An 18,162-nucleotide genomic window follows, 5' to 3' on the forward strand; every position below is an offset into this window, starting at 1 on the left:
ATCCACTTATTTATGCATTCATTGGTTGCTTCTTTTATGTGCCCTGACAGAGATTGAACCCATAACACTCCAATCAACTGAGCCAATCAGCCAGGACCTGCTTGGTAGTTTCTTAAAAAGTTAAATATAAATATATTATAGGACTCAGCAGTTTCACTCCTAGATATTTACAAAGGAAATAAAAACAAATGTCCATGCAAAATCTGGTACACAAATGTTCAATGCAGTTTTGTTTGTAATAGTCAAAAGCTGGAAACACCCAAATTTCCAATAAAAAATAAGTTAGTGAACAAATTATGTGATATCCATACAATAGAATACTACTCAGCAATAAAAAGAAATAAACAATTGCTGAATGAAAGAAGCCAGACAAGAAAAGAGTACTTATATATAAAAGACTAAGTGACCAACCATATGTCTGTCCAACCGTCCGACCAACTGGCTGGTACATATGGTGCACCCTGGCAATTTAAAAATAAATGTTGACTCGTGCATGTGCAATACATATAAAACTCTCACTGGCGCCAATCGCACGCATGTATTTCGATCTATCATTGTCCATCGTGAATTTGGTTGACACTTCTATTATAGAGAAAGGGCAAGTAGCGATATTAAAATATTTCTTGTAATTAATTTCCTTTCAATGTTCATGAATCCGTGCACCAGGCCACTAGTATACTGTATTATTCCATTTATGTAATTTTAACTTTTTCAGCTTTATTAAGATACTAGAGGCCTAGCGCACACAATCACATGGCCCCACACACACACCCGCCGCTCTCACAGCCGGGCCTGCCTCACCGCGCCCTCCTGCTGGCCACCCCAACCGGCCCATCAGCCACCAGCCTTGCTGTGATCGGAGCCTGTGGGCTGTGGGGGAGGGCCTGAGAGGTGCTCCATGCACCTCATGGTGACCGGTCATTTGGTCGTTTTGGTTGTGACACCTCTTGGCCTTTTATTATTATGATAATTGACATATAACATTGTGTAAGTTTAAGGTATACCATATAATGATTTTATATATGTATATATTGTGAAATGATTATCATAGTAAGGTCAGTTAACACATCAAAGTTATGATTTTTTTTGTGTGGTAAGAACTTTTAAGATCTACTCTCTTAGCAACTTTTAAATATACAGTGATTGTTAATTATAGTCACCATACTGTACATTACATTCCTAAAACTTATAAATAGAGGTTTGTACCCTTTGACTACCCTCATCCATTCCCCCTCAACTAGCCCTGGCCTCTGGCATCTACCAATCTGCTCTCTGTTTTTATGAGTTTATATTTTTTAGATTTCATAGATAAGTGAAATTATACAGTATTTGTCTTTGTCTGATTTATTTTACTTAGCATAATACCCTCAAGGTTTATCCATGTTGTCACAAATGGCAGAATGTACTTCTTTTATAGCTGAATAATATTCCATTGTATGTGTATATATAACACCACATTTTCTTTATCCATTCATCTATTGATAGACACTTAAGGTTGTCTGCATGTCTTTTTTTAGCCCACAGGCTGACACTCTATCCACTGAGCCAAACCCACCACGGCTGTTTGCATGTGTTGGCTATTGTAAATAATGCTGCAATGAACATGGGGGTATAAATATCTCTTTTTATTGTTGTTAATCCTCACCTGAGGATATTTTTTCCATTGCTTTTTAGAGGAGAAGGGAGGGATAGGAGGGAGGAGAGAGAAAGAGAGAAATATGAGAGACAGATTGATTGGTTGCCTCCCCACAAACGAGGCTAGGGATCAAACCTGCAACCCAGGTGTATGCCTTAGACCAGGAATTAAAACTTCGACCCTTCTGTATGTGAGCTGACACTCTAAACCAGGGGTCCTCAAACTACGGCCCATGGGCCACATGCAAATACAAATATTGTATTTGTTCCCGTTTTGTTTTTTTACTTCAAAATAAGATATGTGCAGTGTGCATAGGAATTTGTTCATAGTTCTTTTTAAACTATAGTCCGGCCCTCCAACGGTCTGAGGGACAGTGAACTGGCCCCCTGTTTAAAAAGTTTGAGGACCCCTGCTCTAAACACTGAGCCAGGTGGGCCAGGGTAGGGGGTGGAAGTGCTGCTTTTGTGCCAGTGCCATACTGTTTTGATTACTATAGCTTTGTAATACAGTTTGAACTCGGGAAGTTGTAATGCTCTGTTTTTCTTTGTCAAGATTGCCTTGGCTATTTTGAGTCTTTCGTGGTTCCATACAAATTTTAGGATTGGTTTTCTATTTCCATAAAAATTATAATCGTGATGGGGATTTCATTGAATTATAGATAGCTTTGAGTAGTATGGACATTTTCACAATGTTAATGCTTCCAATCTATGAACATGGCATATCTTTCCATTTATTTGTGTTTTCTTCAATTTTTTCAGTAATGTCTAAATCCCACTTGGTCATGGTATATGATTCTTTAATGTGCTGTTGAATTTGATTTGCTACTCTTTTGTTGAGAAGTTTTGCATCTCTGTTCATCAGGAATAGTGGCCTGTAGCTTTCTTTTCTTGTAGTGTCCTTGTCTGGATTTGGTGTCAGGGTAATGCTGGCCTTGTAACGGAGTCCGGGGTTATCTCCTCTCCCCCAAAGTTCTTTTCTAAACATGGTTCTCAAATTTATCTTATTTCTTGGCTTCTATGCTCCTCCATGCCTTTCTCTCTCAACTTAATGGCAAGAAAATTGCTGTTATCTAGAACTATACTCTTGTGTAAGAAGGTATCATCTTTAATCTCAATTTTGCCTCCAGGCAAAATTCATTTAGAAAGAATTATTGGGACTTGTGTGTTTAAGATCATAATCTTAACTCTTCCTCTTTACTTTCTAAAAGTAATGGGCTTTTTCAATCCTTCGATGACCCAAATTTCTCCCTCTTTTTTTTTCATTTCTGCTTATAAATTGGCAGTTATTTCCCTAGTTCAGCTCTTTCTTTGATACCTTGTCAAAGGCAGTCAACACACACTAATATAGGCTCAGCAGGTCTGTCTTCAAGTTTTACCAAATTCTTTATTAATGTGATTGCCATATTTAAGCCTTTTATAACAGTTTCTTACCACCCACCTACCCACAACTGCTAAGCCAGTGCCACACATTCTAGACTTTTGTTAAAGCAGCATCTCACTTCAGTAATGGAGTGATAGGAGGTTGGGTTCTGGGACTGGTTCAAACCTATGTCTCTTAGATAGGTTTGCTAAATGACTTTAGGCAAAATAGTTTCCCACTCTTAATATCAAGTTCCTCATCTATTATTAAAAGAGGGGTATTATAAATATTACATAAAATAATATATGTAAAGTACTTAGCACAGTTCCTGGCATTTAAAAATTATTTAATATATTTTAGTTATCATATCCCTTCAAAACCCCAAGGATAGCTCCTGCTGGGCTTTCTTTTCTGTCCTGTGTACAACTGCCTACAGCACTCCCCCCGTATGCTCCCCTACCCTTCAAGAAGAGGGCTTTGTTGAGATATAAGGCTTCAAAGGGCAGAACTGAAGTAGCATATGCCTTGGATAAAATGTTAATTCTTTTTGTTTGTTTGTTTTTTCTAGATTTTCCTGTTTTTAGGCTGCATGTGTTTTATCCTAGCAATTGGGCATAGCATTTGGGAGAGCAGGAGAGGCTACTACTTCCAGGATGTTCTGCCATGGAAAGACTATGTCTCTTCATCATTTGTCTCTGCCATCCTCATATTCTGGTCCTACTTCATTATTCTCAACACCATGGTGCCTATTTCACTCTATGTCAGGTAGGCTTCTTTGATCACTTTGGGTTATAGGTGGAGCAACTGACTCATAATCCTGATGAATTCCCTAACTACAGTGTGAACTTTTAGAAAGCATAGACTGTGCTCTTTAACCCACGACTTTCCACAGTTCCTGGTGTACAAAACACTCTGAGAAATATCTAGAGATTGCTTAAGTGTTTTCTATATCCAGAATACTGTGTGGGTTATACAAAAAGAAATTTGTCCTGCCCTCAGATAACTTACAATGTAAGTGACTGAATTAGACATACAAGCACATGAAATAACTAGAAAAAAAATACACACAAATTGTGTGATGCTAAAACGTAAACCAGGCTGCCCCTAGTTTATCAGTGAGATAGAGTCCAAACATTCACTTGTAAATCAGTTATTCAAAACTCAGAATCCGTTTTCCCACAGAAACAATGTGGGAAATGGTAGACAAGTGTAATTGTGACCCAAGTTCTGCTTCCTTAAAGTTGGAGAAGAGAAGAAGGAAGATGTCTCCTCTCCCCTTTTCATTAGCACCGTGGACAAAAATTGAAATAGTTAAAATAAGTATTTACTCTGATTTCCATTTTTCTGTTTTCAACCTTGGGTCAGAACAAATGAAGAGAGTAAAAAATGTGGGTCTGAGCACCTCCTCCCTCAAATAAACAAACAAAATCCATGTTGTTCAATGCACCTCAGACAGGGCTACTACTGAAGCAATCTAACCCATGTTAAGTATCAATGATCATAGGAAGAAGGCACCTTGATAGTTTTCACTGTTTTAAAATGAAGATGCTTTATGTTAACCATAAAGAGTCCTTAAGGCATGTTATTTTTCTCTTATTCTCATATCCACTCTGTTACCTCTGAATGTGACAGAGGCAGAAGGGAAAAGTCAGATAAAATGAAAAGAAGGCAATTAGGGGAGAAGCTACCCCACAGGTCAGCTGTTCCTGCCTGGAAACTTATCAGAGGATCAGCTCCTATAGCCTGTTTCCAATTTTCTTTCTTTTTTTAAAAAAATTAAATCTTCATTGTTCAGATTATTACAGTTGTTCCTCTTTTTTCCCCCCATAGCTGCCCTCCACCCAATTCTCACCCCACCCTCTGCCCTTACCCCCCCCCCCCGCCACTGTCCTCATCCATAGGTGTACGATTTTTGTCCACTCTCTTCCTGCATCCCCACACCCCTTTCCTCCCAAAGAATAGCCAGTCCACTCCCTTTCTATGCCCCTGATTCTATTATAATCACCAGTTTATTCTGTTCATCAGATTATTTATTCACTTGATTTTTAGATTCACTTGTTGATAAATGTGTATTTATTGTTCATAGTTTGTATCTGTACCTTTTCCTTCTTCTCTTCTTAAAAGATACCTTTCAGCATTTCATATAATACTGGATTGGTGGTGATGAACTCCTTTAGCTTTTCCTTATCTGTGAAGCTCTTTATCTGTCCTTCAATTCTGAATGATAGCTTTGCTGGATAAAGTAATCTTGGTTGTAGGTTCTTGGTATTCATCACTTTAAATATTTCTTGCCACTCCCTTCTGGCCTGCAAAGTTTCTGTTGAGAAATCAGCTGACAGTCATATGGGTACTCCCTTGTAGGTAACTGAGTTTCTTTCTCTTGCTGCTTTTAAGATTCTCTCTTTATCTTTTGCTCTTGGCATTTTAATTATGATGTGTCTTGGTGTGGTCCTCTTTGGATTCCTTTTGTTTGGGGTTCTCTGCGCTTCCTGGACTTGTAAGTCTATTTCTTTCACCAGGTAGGGGAAGTTTTCTGTTATTATTTCTTCAAATAAGTTTTCAATATCTTGCTCTCTCTCTTCTTCTGGCACCCCTATAATTCGGATGTTGGTATGCTTGAAGCTGTCCCAGAGGCTCCTTACACTATCTTCGTATTTTTGGATTCTTTTTTCTTTTTGATTTTCCGGTTAGGTGTTTTTTGCTTCTTCGTATTTCAAATCTTTGACTTGATTCTTGCGCTCCTCTGGTCTTCTGTTGGGAGTCTGTATAATATTCTTTATTTCAGTCAGTGTATGCTTAATTTCTAGTTGGTTCTTTTTCACAACCTCGAGGGGCTCACTAGACTTATTGAGGATCTCATTAAATTTATTAGCGGTCTCACTAGATTCCTTGAGTGTCTCAGTAAGTTTATCGGCGGTTTCTAGAAAATCCTTGAAAAACCTTAAAAGTGTGGTTTTGAACTCTATATCCAGTAGTTTACTTTCCTCCATTTCTGTCATTTGTGACCTGTTTCTTTGTCTCCGCATTTTGGCTGCTTCCCTGTGTTGATAGAGTGGCTTTCTATGCTAGGTGTCCTATGGGGCCCAGTGGCTCAGCCTCCCCAATTACCTGAGGTGGACACTCTTGGTGCACCCCCTTGTGGGCTTTGTGCACAGTCTTGTTGTAGTTAAGCCTTGATTTTTGTAGGTATCACTGGGAGGAATTGACCTCCAGGCCAATTGGCTGTGAGAATCAGCTATGTCTGCAGTGGGAGAACTTCTGTGCTGGAGACACCGCTCTGGGGCAAGACTTGCTTCAGTGGGGCTTTGGTGCTCACTGAGTCTGCCCCCTGAGTGTGTCCCTTATGGATCTGAGGAGTTGTAACCTGGATGGTCCCACTCTGACCACTGAGTACACTGGCTCTTGGATCGCTAAGGAGGTGCTAATTTAACCTCTGCCTGAGGCTACCCAGCAGGAGCTCAGCTGTGACACAATGCAAGTTGCCGTGGGGCCTTGGGCCAGCTGCAAGTTTGTTAGTTAATTTTCAGATTTCAAAGGGCCAGGCCTTTCATATGCAAAAGCTGGCACACAGCTTGGGTGGGGCGGGGTTCCAGGGGATCAACAGGGTGGAGCAAGCAGCTATGGCTGCTCCTCAGTCCTGCCCTAAGAGGCCCCGCTTCTCAGTGTCCCGGCAATCGCTGCAAGCACCTCTGAGAAAGCCTCCCTCGAGGTCCGACCAATGCCAGACAGTCTAGCCTCTCCCCGTATGAGTCTGGGTCCCCAGAGACTCGCCTGGAACTGGAGTTCAGAGTAGTTGGGAGCTTAAGACTCCCTCCCGATTGAAAAAGACAACTGCGTCCTCAGCTGCCAGCCCTTTCTGCGTGCGCCTCCGTACCTCTGCACTTTACTTCCACACTGCACCTCCTCTGAGTCTCAGTGTGCTTTTCTCTTTCCTTCTAGTTGTAGAATTTCTACTCAGCCAGCCTTCCTGTAGTTCTGGATGATGTCTGTTTTGTCTTTTAGTTGTATTTTTTAATTTGTTGTGGGAGGCAGCAATTTCCAGTGTTTACCTATGCCGCCATCTTGGTTTCTCCTGTTTCCAATTTTCATTGATCCTTCCCTCCTTCTTCTGAACAACAAAGCTCTGAGGTCAAGTTTCTCTCTGTCCCTCACCAATGGGTTTACATGACAGCAGCAATAGTCATCTAATGAAGCCTAAGCCTTCTATAAATTAGCTCTTGCAGGCCTTGCATGACTGCAGAAGTTAAAAATTTATGACTTTTTCTAGGTATGTTTTGGAAGAAGAAAGAGTGAAAAGGGAAATGCCCAGCAAAAGTAATCAAGTATCTCTGGATCCAGATGGTAATGCCTTGTGTGATAATGGTCAAAGTCAGAATTACAATAGGTTGGCTGGTGGCAAGGGTCCTGTGATCCAAGATTGATTGTAAGTTCCCAAGGAAGATGCTCTGATATGATTTTCAGATGCTGGCCCTGGCCTACCACAGGACTAGTAAGGAAACCAGGATAATGTATTTGTTTGTCCTACTCTGATCCAGGACCCTTCTTTTCTTGCTTTCTCCTTAGTGTTGAGATAATAAGATTGGGCAACAGTTTCTATATCAACTGCGATCAGAAGATGTTTTATGCACCAAAGAACACACCAGCACAGGCTTGTACCACCACTCTTAATGAGGAGCTCGGCCAGGTCAAATATGTGTTCTCAGACAAAACAGGGACCCTGACTAGGAACATCATGGTTTTCAACAAGTGTTCCATCCATGGGACACTATATGGTATGCATGTCTTCTTGTTTTTCCTGAGTCCTAGAGAACTACTTTACAGATTGTTTTCAAGAATAATCAAGCTTTAAATTCACATTTGCCTCTTATTCTCATAGCCTTCTCTATTCACTAGATAAAATGTAAAGATCACTTAGCCCATTCAGTTCTATTCAAAAGTATTTAATTAGTACCTTGTAGGTGCAAACCATCATGTTAGACATTGGAAATATCAAGATATACAAACTTATTCTCTATCCCAAGGAATTTCTGATTTCATGGAATGTTAGTTCACTCTCATATTAAATCAGATAGAGAAATCAGCATATTACTGAAGCTGCTAATTTCTGGATTTTCCCTCAGGCCAATAAACAATCTTGAGAGAAGCCATCAAAGTGTAGTCAGAGTTTGCTCAGTATCTTCCATGCCCTATTCCTCATTTATTTCATGCCTTAATCATAAGCTTGTTTTTATGTGAACATTCATGCCCAGTGCACTAACTAGCAGAGGTAGGCAATCACATCTAAAAAGCTAGAGCCTGTGTGATGTCTTCTGGGATGATGAAAAAACTTTGAAACTAGAGAGATATGGTAGGTGCACAATATTGTGAATGCACTAAATGCCCCTGAATTGTACACTTTGAAATCATTATTTGTGTGTTACATGAATTTCTCCTCAACTAAAAAATAATTAAAAATTTTAAATTTAAAAGAAAGCTAGCACTCTAATATTTCTTATTACCCCTGTCAAACAAGGTTTATTTTTGGATGAATTGATTTGGGTGAGGATCTTATTCTCTGACTTATTGTAAGACCATACCATATACTAGATAAGATTTAAAAGGATCATGGGTGTTTCTGTGGTTGGCCTCAGAACGTCTCCCACCCCCATTCTGTCTGTACTGTCGACTGACCTAGATCCTAAACATTCTAGTTCTATTTTCAAATCTCTCCTAGGTAACTTTTCTGATTGGAGGGCTTCCTGAGGTACGAAGTCTCTCATAGATCCAGTGACTAACCTCCAGCCTCACCTCACTCTCACTTAAGGAAGAAGAGTTGGGACCCAAGCAGATACCTTCTTCTTACTGTTGGCTTGAGGAAGGAAGCTTCCTGTAGCACTGAGGACTAGGTGGCCTGAGTGGATTCCAGGCAGCTTGACTGCAAGTCTAGGATGATAGAATCAAAAGAAAAAAGCTTTTAAAAATCCTCCTTTAAATTACCATATAACCCAGTCACTTCATTCCTAGGTATATACCCCAAAAAATTGAAAACAGAATTCAACCAGATAGATATATGTTAGTGTTCATTACAGTACTATGCATAATAGCCCAATAGTAGAAACAACTCCTGTGTGCATAAACAGATGAATGGAAAACAAATTGTGGTATATCCATACAATGGAATGTTAGTCATAAAAAGTAAAAGGTAATGAAGTTCTGACACATGCTACAACATGGATGGTCTTTAAAACATTATGCTGAATGAACTAAGCCAGACACAAAAGGAAATATTGTATGATACTTTGTAATATATAGAATAGGCAAATTTATAGAAAGTACATTAGAAGTTACCTAGGTCTGGGAATAGGGAGGAATGGGGAGATTCTGTGTAGGATGCTGGAAAAGTTTTGGATATATAATGGTGATTGTTGCACAACATTATGAATGTAATTAATGCCACTGAATTGTACACTAAAAGTGTTTAAAATGGCATATTTTATGTTATATATTTTTACCACACAAAAACAACAACATTAAACTGTTCTTTAAAACCCTTGTCAAGTCTCTGCTCTTTTTACTTGCTAACAGGTGCTGTCTATGACAGGTTTGGACAGAGGGTGGAAATCTCTGAGGTGAGTGATTACAGTTCCCTGTGACAATGCATATGGGAACTGAGTGAGGCCTTGGTATACAATAGCATCTTAACACAAGTTGGGAGTCCCTTAGTCCCTGAAATATTAAAGCTTTTATTGGCCCCATAATATTAGAAAGCATTATATAAATGACCTATGTTTATTTGAGGAGATTTGGGTTTGTGTTTTAAAATGAAAATGGCTTTATGGGGGGGGGGGGGGGCGTGTATTTCTGTTAAAAAAAAATCTGTGCTCAATTTAAAAAATTTCAAACAATACAGAAATCTCTGAAGAAGAAAGTTAAGACCATTTAATCCAGTTTAGGTAACCAATGTAACATATGCTTTCCTATGTATACACATATATATAAATCTAGATATGATAGATAGATAGATAGATAGATAGATAGATAAGAAGAAAGAGAGAAAGGGAGGAAAGGAGAAAAGATCATAGCATACAGGCTATTTTCAGCCTCTTTCTACTCACTTAACACTATTTTGTGGTCCTCTTTCCACGTCATTAAAGTCTGCATCGTCATTTTGAATGAGTGTTGTATCCAATTGTATTGATATACCTTAATTTAACAAGACCTATTTTTATTCCATTTTGTTTTGCTATTATAAATAGCATTGTGATCAACACCCGATGCACCCATTTTTGTCTCCTCTTCTGATAAATATGTCATTGGAATAAAGTCTTAGAAGTGAAATTGGTTGATCAAAGGGTAGCCACATTTTAATATTACCATATTGCCCTTCAGATAGATTACATCAACATATAATCAAAATATAATATATGAAAATTCCTTTTCTCCCCTATCTTTGTCAATACTGGCTATTAATAGTGTTTTAATATTTAGAAATTTAATTGGTGAAAAACAATATCTCATTTAATTTACCTTTCTTTGATTACTAATCAGGTTGAACCATTTTTATGTTTATTTTCCTTCCCAATCACTTCATTGCCCATTTAAAGTTATTTTGTGAACGGCCTGTTCACATACTAATGCAGATCAGCCTCATGCCTGCCTCTTCAGTTTATCTCTCATCTCTCACCAGCTTCTAATTTTAAAGAATGTGCCAGTACAAGAACCCAATTCTAGAAAAGCCTCAGAAGATGCTATATAATGATTTAATCTTAAATTACTGAACCCACAAACTTCCCAGAGTTTATAACTGTGGTTGGCCAGGTCTAGGGCTTGGCATTGGATCTGACCATATTTCCTTACTGCAATGACAAAACTCTTTCTATATGGGATAGAGAAAAAAAGCCCATATAGCTCATTACAAACTCCCCTTGCCCCAACATAGCATCAGCAGGACAACTGTGTCTGTCTGTACTTGACATATTGGACCCCAGCCCAAGTAGTACCACAATTACAAAGAACTGGAGAAATCTCCTTGAGAGTTCTAGTATGGACTGGAGAATCTGTTAATATCACACTCCAGGGGATGAAAAAGCCTCAGGGTCAACTTAAACCAGGAAGAAAAAAATGTTTACCCAAGGTGGCTACCAGCAGCCTCGCTGAAATGGAGAATGAGAGGCATGTCTATCTATAGGAACCAAAGTCATAGCCAGGAAAATGGTAATTAATATTAAGTCCAAAGACTGAAGCAAAGTCAAGGACCATGTGGGTTAGAAGCAGAAAGGAGTCAGGTATGCTGGCAGGTCAAGTAAAATGGTTTAAAATGAAATCTGAAACAAGTGGTATGTACAGAAGAGTCCTTGCAGTGCAGGCTTGCCTCTATCTTGCAGTATTCTTCTCTAGCGCCCTTGTGGAGTTAAATCAGAGTAATGTAACAGTGACATCACTGACCTGATACCATAGTGATATCAGAACTCAGTTCTATTCCCAGCTCCCCAAATCAGGCAGAGGACAGCCACAGACAACACTTTTTCCAGATACCATTTACTAATAGTGCACAGTTACCCCCTCCTGTCATCAGGTTTGATTATCATGGATTTGGGACTTTGAAGAGTAGAGACTGAAGCTGGCCATTGATCATTCGGGGTAGCTGGGGGAGAAAGGGAGTAAGAAGGGTCTGCCAAGCAGTGCTCAGCTTGTCTCCTGTGGGATGAATCTTCCTGGCCCAAATGAATGGGTGGTCCAGGTCAGAGCTAAAAAGGCCTTAGGAACCAGCACAGGGTCTCCTCCATTTATCTTGCTTTTCTCTTCCCATCTTCCTAAGCGTTCTTATCACGTTACAGAAATTGCTCCCAAATTGACCTTTTACAGTGTCAAGCTGCTGCTGAGGAGTTTGTTCTGGCTTATGTGTTCCAGAAAACAGAAAAGGTCAGCTTCAGCTACAACGAACTGGCTGATCCTAAGTTTTCATTTTATGACAAGACGTTGGTGGATGCAGTAAAAAGGGGAGAGCCTTGGGTGCACTTGTTTTTCCGCTCACTCGCATTGTGTCATACTGTCATGGCAGAGGAGAAAGTGGAAGGTGAGAAGGGGCCCGAGGCCTCACGAACTGAGAATATGTAAGAGTCTAGGCTGGTTGGAGGTGGGGGTGGTTCGTTATCTTTCTCAGTCTAAGAAAGAACTTTCTTTTTTAATGTTTATTATTATTATTTTTAATCCTCACCTGAAGATATTTTTTTCCATTGCTTTTAAAAGAGAGTGGGAGGGAAGGGGGAGAGAGAGAGAGAGAAACAGAGAGAGAGAGAGGTGAGAGAGACACATCAATTAATTACCATTTACATGTGAGAGAGACACATCAATTAATTACCATTTACTATACCTTGAATGGCAAGGAAATACACTAGAAAATAGTCTTATTGTCCCATAGATATACCGTATGGCTGACCTGAAATTATACTCCCCACCTACCTCATTCACAAGTATAAGACTCTGATTATAAATAACTGTTTTTAAAAATTAAATTGTCCTTCAGAAGATAAGTAATCCAAAATATAACTCAGGTTGTAGTGAAAGAGGAACTAAAAGAGGAACTCAAGAAATGTCTTGAGTAATATCAGATTGAAAGACTAATTGGACAAAGTCAGTCATTTAGCTTCCCAAGATGAGGGTTTCAAAGACGACGATACTCATTCATATATATTTTTAAATTGTTTATTAAACCATCAATATTATTACCCTCTAGCAGTATTTATTTAAAGTTTGGCCAGTCTTATGTAGGAGCACTTTATGCGGCACCATCTGCATGAAACTTAGGAGATCTGTTGAAAATTCTATTTCTTGGGTCCTCCTCTGAGATTTTGTGATTCTGGATTAGTAAGTTTGGGTAGGTCAAGGAACTTGCATTTTTAACAAGCCCCCTAGGCCATCTTTATCCACTAAAGATAGAAAATAACTACCTATGTCTTTGTTCATCTGTATACATTGCATGTACCTCTGTAATACTAACTCAGGTCTGTGAAATGAGTTGAAAATATTGGAAAGAAAACAATTTGACTTGTTCTATACAACCGGGCCTTTTAGGGCCAAACTATGAGGACTTTTTAAAGAAAAATGTCCCCTCTTGGGCGCCATCTTTACGTAAACCATTTGGAAGACAGTGTTACTTGTGGGTGGACTTCGGTTGCACCTCTCTGGGCTTTGGCTGCTCTCTTCTCTCCTGCCAGGTGAGCTGGTGTACCAGGCTCAGTCCCCAGATGAAGGTGCCTTGGTTACTGCTGCCAGGAACTTTGGCTTCGTGTTGCGTTCCCGTTCGCCTGAGACAATCACGGTAGTCGAAATGGGAAAAACCATAATCTACCGCCTGCTGGCTATTTTGGACTTCAGCAATGTGCGCAAGAGGATGTCTGTTATTGGTAGGTGGCCCTCCCAGTAGGTCTTCTCTCCTCATTTGTCTTTCATATACTTTTACACATTGAGTCTCTCTTTACACATACGTGTTTTCTCCCACCCACATGCCTTCTCACAGGTACCATGCCTCAAATACTAAGGCACAGCCATTTCCACTTTCTCTGTTACATATCTTTATATTTAAACACAAAGGGGGCTTGCTACCATATACAAGGGCCCTTCTTTAGTGTTCCTGAGTAATGCCTTGTAAAAAAAACCCTTAAAACTAAGAGAATAAATCCATAAAGACTGGACTTGGAGTAAGAGGTGGTGGCAGAAATAGAGGGGAAATTTATACTGTCTTTTGCTCAATTAGTTTGGGTCATTCTTCATCCTTGGTCATTACTAGGTGTGAGCCTTAGTATGGAACTCAGACTTGGGAAGCTAAATGTGCATCTGCATCAGTCTTCCACAGGTGATGTTTAACCCATGGAAGAACTGGTTCCATCAAGTGCTCTCTCATTCTCACCAGCCTTCACCACATCACTTACCCTGCTATCCCTCAGTGGCCCAGACAAGTTCTTCTCACAGTGGGCATGTATGGTTACTTTGCTTGATTTGCTTATTCTTAGTGAAGACACCTGAAGATCGGATAATGTTGTTCTGCAAGGGAGCAGACACCATCCTTTGTCAGCTGCTTCTTCCATCCTGTACACCCCTCAGAGATGTGACCATGGAACATTTAGATGTAAGTGTGTAGGTTGTAGGGGAGGGAAGCTGAGGGTGGTTCTGTGTACCTGGATATGTATCCACATTGTCCCTCTGTTGTGTTTCTATACGGGTGTATATTAGTGTCTGTGTCTCTTTAATTGATGGAAGAATAAAAACTACCTCAATCTGTGGGATTCTCACTGACCACATTGTCAAGGAAATGGATGGCACAGGATCCCAGGAGCATAACAAGATTATGTCGGTGGGACCACTTACCACAATCAGAATAGTTCTAATTCCTGGCTTTGGAGGTCTCATGGTCAGACCTAGAATTTGCTTCAGAATAGGTCTGCTGGTGTGGGAGGCCCCATCCCACCAGCCATGATGAGATCTGATTGTTTTTAGGATATTGAGCAGAAAGCACTAGGCCTGAGCTGTTTAGGGGACTGACTGTTTGATACCATCCTCTGTTTACTACAGAATTAGAATCCCCAAGGCTACTTCCCCTCTACCTACCCCACTCCACATCCACCCTCTTGGATTTGAGATATATCAGAGAGTGGCTCCAGTGTGCTGGCACTAGAAAGGAAAACTAGATCCATATTCTCTGGGGTTTCTACCCTTCTACCTGGATATATAGAGGGTTGGGGGAATAGGAGAGGGAATGGGATGAGGAAGAGGTAAATCAGAAAAAAGTATTTTAAAAAGGCAATATATTAGAGAAAATGCTATTTAGGCCATTTTGGCTTGACTCTATATTAACACATAGTCAGAAGTCAGAAAAAATGGCCAATAAGCACATGAAAGATATTTAGTGTCATTAGCCATCAAAAAAATGCAAATCAAAACCATCACTGGGATAGGTGAAATAACAAAGATGACCAGACAATAATAAATATTGACAAGAACATAGAGAAATTTTAACCTTCACACATTGCTTATGGGAGTATAAAATAATGGAGCCATTTTGGAAAACAGTCTGGAAGTTCTTGATAATATTAGGTGTTGGGTTATTATATGATCCAGCAATTCCACTGCTAGGCATACTTCCAAGAGAAATAAAAATATACATCCAAAAAATATATATATATACATCCAAACAGAAACTTATACACAGATGTTCATAGCAGCATTATTCACAATAGCAAAAAAGTAGAAACAACCCAAATGCCCATCAGTGGATGAGTGGATAAACAAAATGTGATGTATCCATACAGTGAATTATTTAGGAACAAAAAGAAATGACATAGCCCTGGCCATGGTGACTCTCCATTGGAGCATTGTTCCATACACCAAAATGTTGCAGGTTTGATCCCTGGTCAGGGTACATACAGGAGGCAACCAATTGATGTTTCTCTTACATTGTTTCTCTCTTCCTTCCTCTCCCTCTAAAATCAATATATATGCCCTCATATGAGGATTTAATAAAAAGGGGGGGGGGGGGGCAGGGATGACATACTCATACATGCTACAATGTGAATGAACCTTGAAAGCATGGTGCAAGAAGCCAGTCACAAAAGGCCACATGTTGTATGATTTCATTTATATAAAATGTGCAGAATAGGCAATGTGTAGAGACAGAAAGTGGATTAGTGGTTGCCAGGTTTTGGAGAGAAGGGAATGAGAATGATGCTAATGGGGTTTCTTTCGGGGGTGATGAAAATGTTCTGGAGTTAGATGCTAATGATGGTTGTACAACTTTATGGATAAGTTTTTTTTAAAAAAAAAAAACTTGAATTGTATTATTCAAAAGACTGAGTTTTATGTTATCTACATTATATCTCAAGTGTTTTTAAAGTTGGTTAAGCCCAGCTGATGTGGCTCAGTGGTTGAGCATCGACTCATGAACTAAGAAGCCACTGGTTCGATTCCTAGTCAGAGGGCGTGCAGGAGGCAGCCCATCAATGATGTTTCTCTCTCATCAATGTTTCTATCTCTGTATCCCTCTCCTTTCCCTCTTGCTCTAAAAATCAATAAAAAACATATCTAAAAAAATAAAAGTTGGCTAAGTATCCCACACAGGATGGTTCTTATGTCTTACACTGGTTCCAAGAGGCCACAGTATTTTTTATGGGCTTGTCTGAAAACTCTTATCTTTTAACCTTCCAGAACACACGAATTAGGTTATCTTCTTCAGAGGGGGTCATAAAATGGTTTCAGATCTTTTGACCTGTTTCCTATACCAACCTAACAGCAATCCATAGTGGAGCCTGACTACATTACAATCTATTAACCACTGAAGATAAACCTATGAGTTAAGCTGCAAAAACATACACATGCAGAAGCATAGTTCTAGGACCTCTAGGACAGGGGTCAGCAAACAGGCCATACAAAAATAAGTGGCAGTCAGGATTTTGCCCCAGACCCCTCGTTTGCCCACCAGAAGAGAAAAGTAAAACAGAAGAGATAATAAGAAATACTGTTGACATTGACACGGGCTGCTAAATTATTTGTTGAAGGGTTCATCTGTCAGTGGCCCTAGCCATTTTGGCTCAGTGGATAGAGCATTGGCCTGTGGACTGAAGTGTCCTGGATTCAATTTCGGTCAAGGGCACATGCCCAGGTTGTGGGCTTGATCCCCGGTGGGGCGTGTACAAGAGGCAGCTGATCAATGATTCTCTCTCATCATAGATGTTCCTCCCTCCCTCCCTCCCTTTTTCTCTGAAATCAATAAAAAATACACATCTTAAAAAAATAATCTGTCAGTGTATTGTTAAGCTTGCCAACTCCTGTTCTCAGTATCCTATGCAAAATCAGTTTCTGCCATATTTTTTCCTTGTTAAGAAGTTTCTAAGATCTTCTCTCAGACTTCTGTTTCATAGCTTCACCTGCCAACAGTACAGAGGTTTACAAGATGGCATTCCTTACATATACTGCCTTATGTTAATTTCACCTGATAGCTAACATCAAGCACTACGGAGTTACACAGAGAACTAAGAGCAAAATATCAAGACGATAAATTCTATTTCTCTTTGCTTTTATAATGCAAAAGTGAATTGTTTTGAAGCTCACTGTAACAGTGATCATGTAGAATTGTTATTCGTTTGCAATTCTCAATACACAAAATCTGCTTCTGACCCACCCTCAGTTGAGTTTTACCCTAAACCACCCACATTCTCACCCAGCCCTCCTTGTGACCAGGAGGATACTTCTGCAAGACAGCAAGCTATGGTTAGGATATATCTCAGTGGCCATGGAGCAAAAAGATGCTATTTCACCCAGAAAACACTTCAGCAGTGGCCTCACTAACACTGCTGAGTCAACCAGTTATAGACAAATACGTAATATGTGTGCTATTTACGAGATGTTTATTGAATACTTGATGAAGGAAGTCAGAGACAGGAAAATAAAATGAATGTATGCTTGTCAAAAATAGAAATACCTTTTTTTTATAACAACTTTTTTCTTTTTACTCCATTTTCATATTATAGACATCATTAACTTCTCTGTAGGGGCTGAATTTTACAAGAAATAAATCTAGGAGGCTTGGTTTTTCCTATGGTCACACGGAAAACTAGCTAATTACAGATAGAAGCTAAAACTTTCTATCAGTATTCTCAAACTTTACCCCCTACTAGTACTGCTGGCCCAATCCCTAAGACATTTTGCTGAGAAAGCTCAGCAGTTGCTTCCTGGTTAGGGTAGGTGCTTGCCCCATGGTACTAACCATTAAACCCTATTTTCCAGACAGACGGGGCCTGTGGAGTCAGTCTGCCGCTCCCTGGACTTAGCCCTAACCCAGCCCAGGTCCACTCAGTGCACATACGTGTCTTCCAGGAATTTGCCAGTGAAGGCCTGCGCACCCTTATGGTGGCCTACCGAGAGCTGGACAAGTCGTTCTTCCGCGCCTGGTTCAGGAAACACAGTGAAATCTGCTTTAGTTTGGAGGATCGGGAAAGTAAAATATCAAGTATCTATGAAGAGGTCGAAAAAGACTTGATGGTTAGTGGGAGGAAGCCAGGGGCAGACAACGGGGGATGGCGGTCAGCCAACTGAGCAAGGGCTGTGAGAGTGGCTGTCAGCAAAGCAATCGCTCAGGCTCTCTCTGGAGACTGGAGGCTGAATCCAAGCTAATTCAGAATATCCTGGAAGCATGC

The 18,162-nt window shown here is 39.9% G+C and overlaps 1 protein-coding gene across 1 annotated transcript in view; it reads left to right on the forward strand.

The window, feature by feature from the left end:
* The window catches only part of LOC132212112 (phospholipid-transporting ATPase FetA-like), an 81,629-nt gene that overhangs the window by 52,725 nt on the left and 10,742 nt on the right, over nucleotides 1-18,162 (forward strand). The window contains exons 14-20 of the mRNA XM_059657262.1: nucleotides 3,564-3,760; nucleotides 7,559-7,767; nucleotides 9,560-9,603; nucleotides 11,885-12,050; nucleotides 13,192-13,380; nucleotides 13,987-14,102; nucleotides 17,843-18,007. Coding sequence (XP_059513245.1) covers nucleotides 3,564-3,760; nucleotides 7,559-7,767; nucleotides 9,560-9,603; nucleotides 11,885-12,050; nucleotides 13,192-13,380; nucleotides 13,987-14,102; nucleotides 17,843-18,007 — 1,086 coding nt within the window. The remainder of the gene's footprint in view (nucleotides 1-3,563; nucleotides 3,761-7,558; nucleotides 7,768-9,559; nucleotides 9,604-11,884; nucleotides 12,051-13,191; nucleotides 13,381-13,986; nucleotides 14,103-17,842; nucleotides 18,008-18,162) is intronic.

Source organism: Myotis daubentonii, chromosome 11 (genome assembly GCF_963259705.1).
Source record: "Myotis daubentonii chromosome 11, mMyoDau2.1, whole genome shotgun sequence".
NCBI classification, from domain to species: Eukaryota; Metazoa; Chordata; class Mammalia; order Chiroptera; family Vespertilionidae; genus Myotis; species Myotis daubentonii.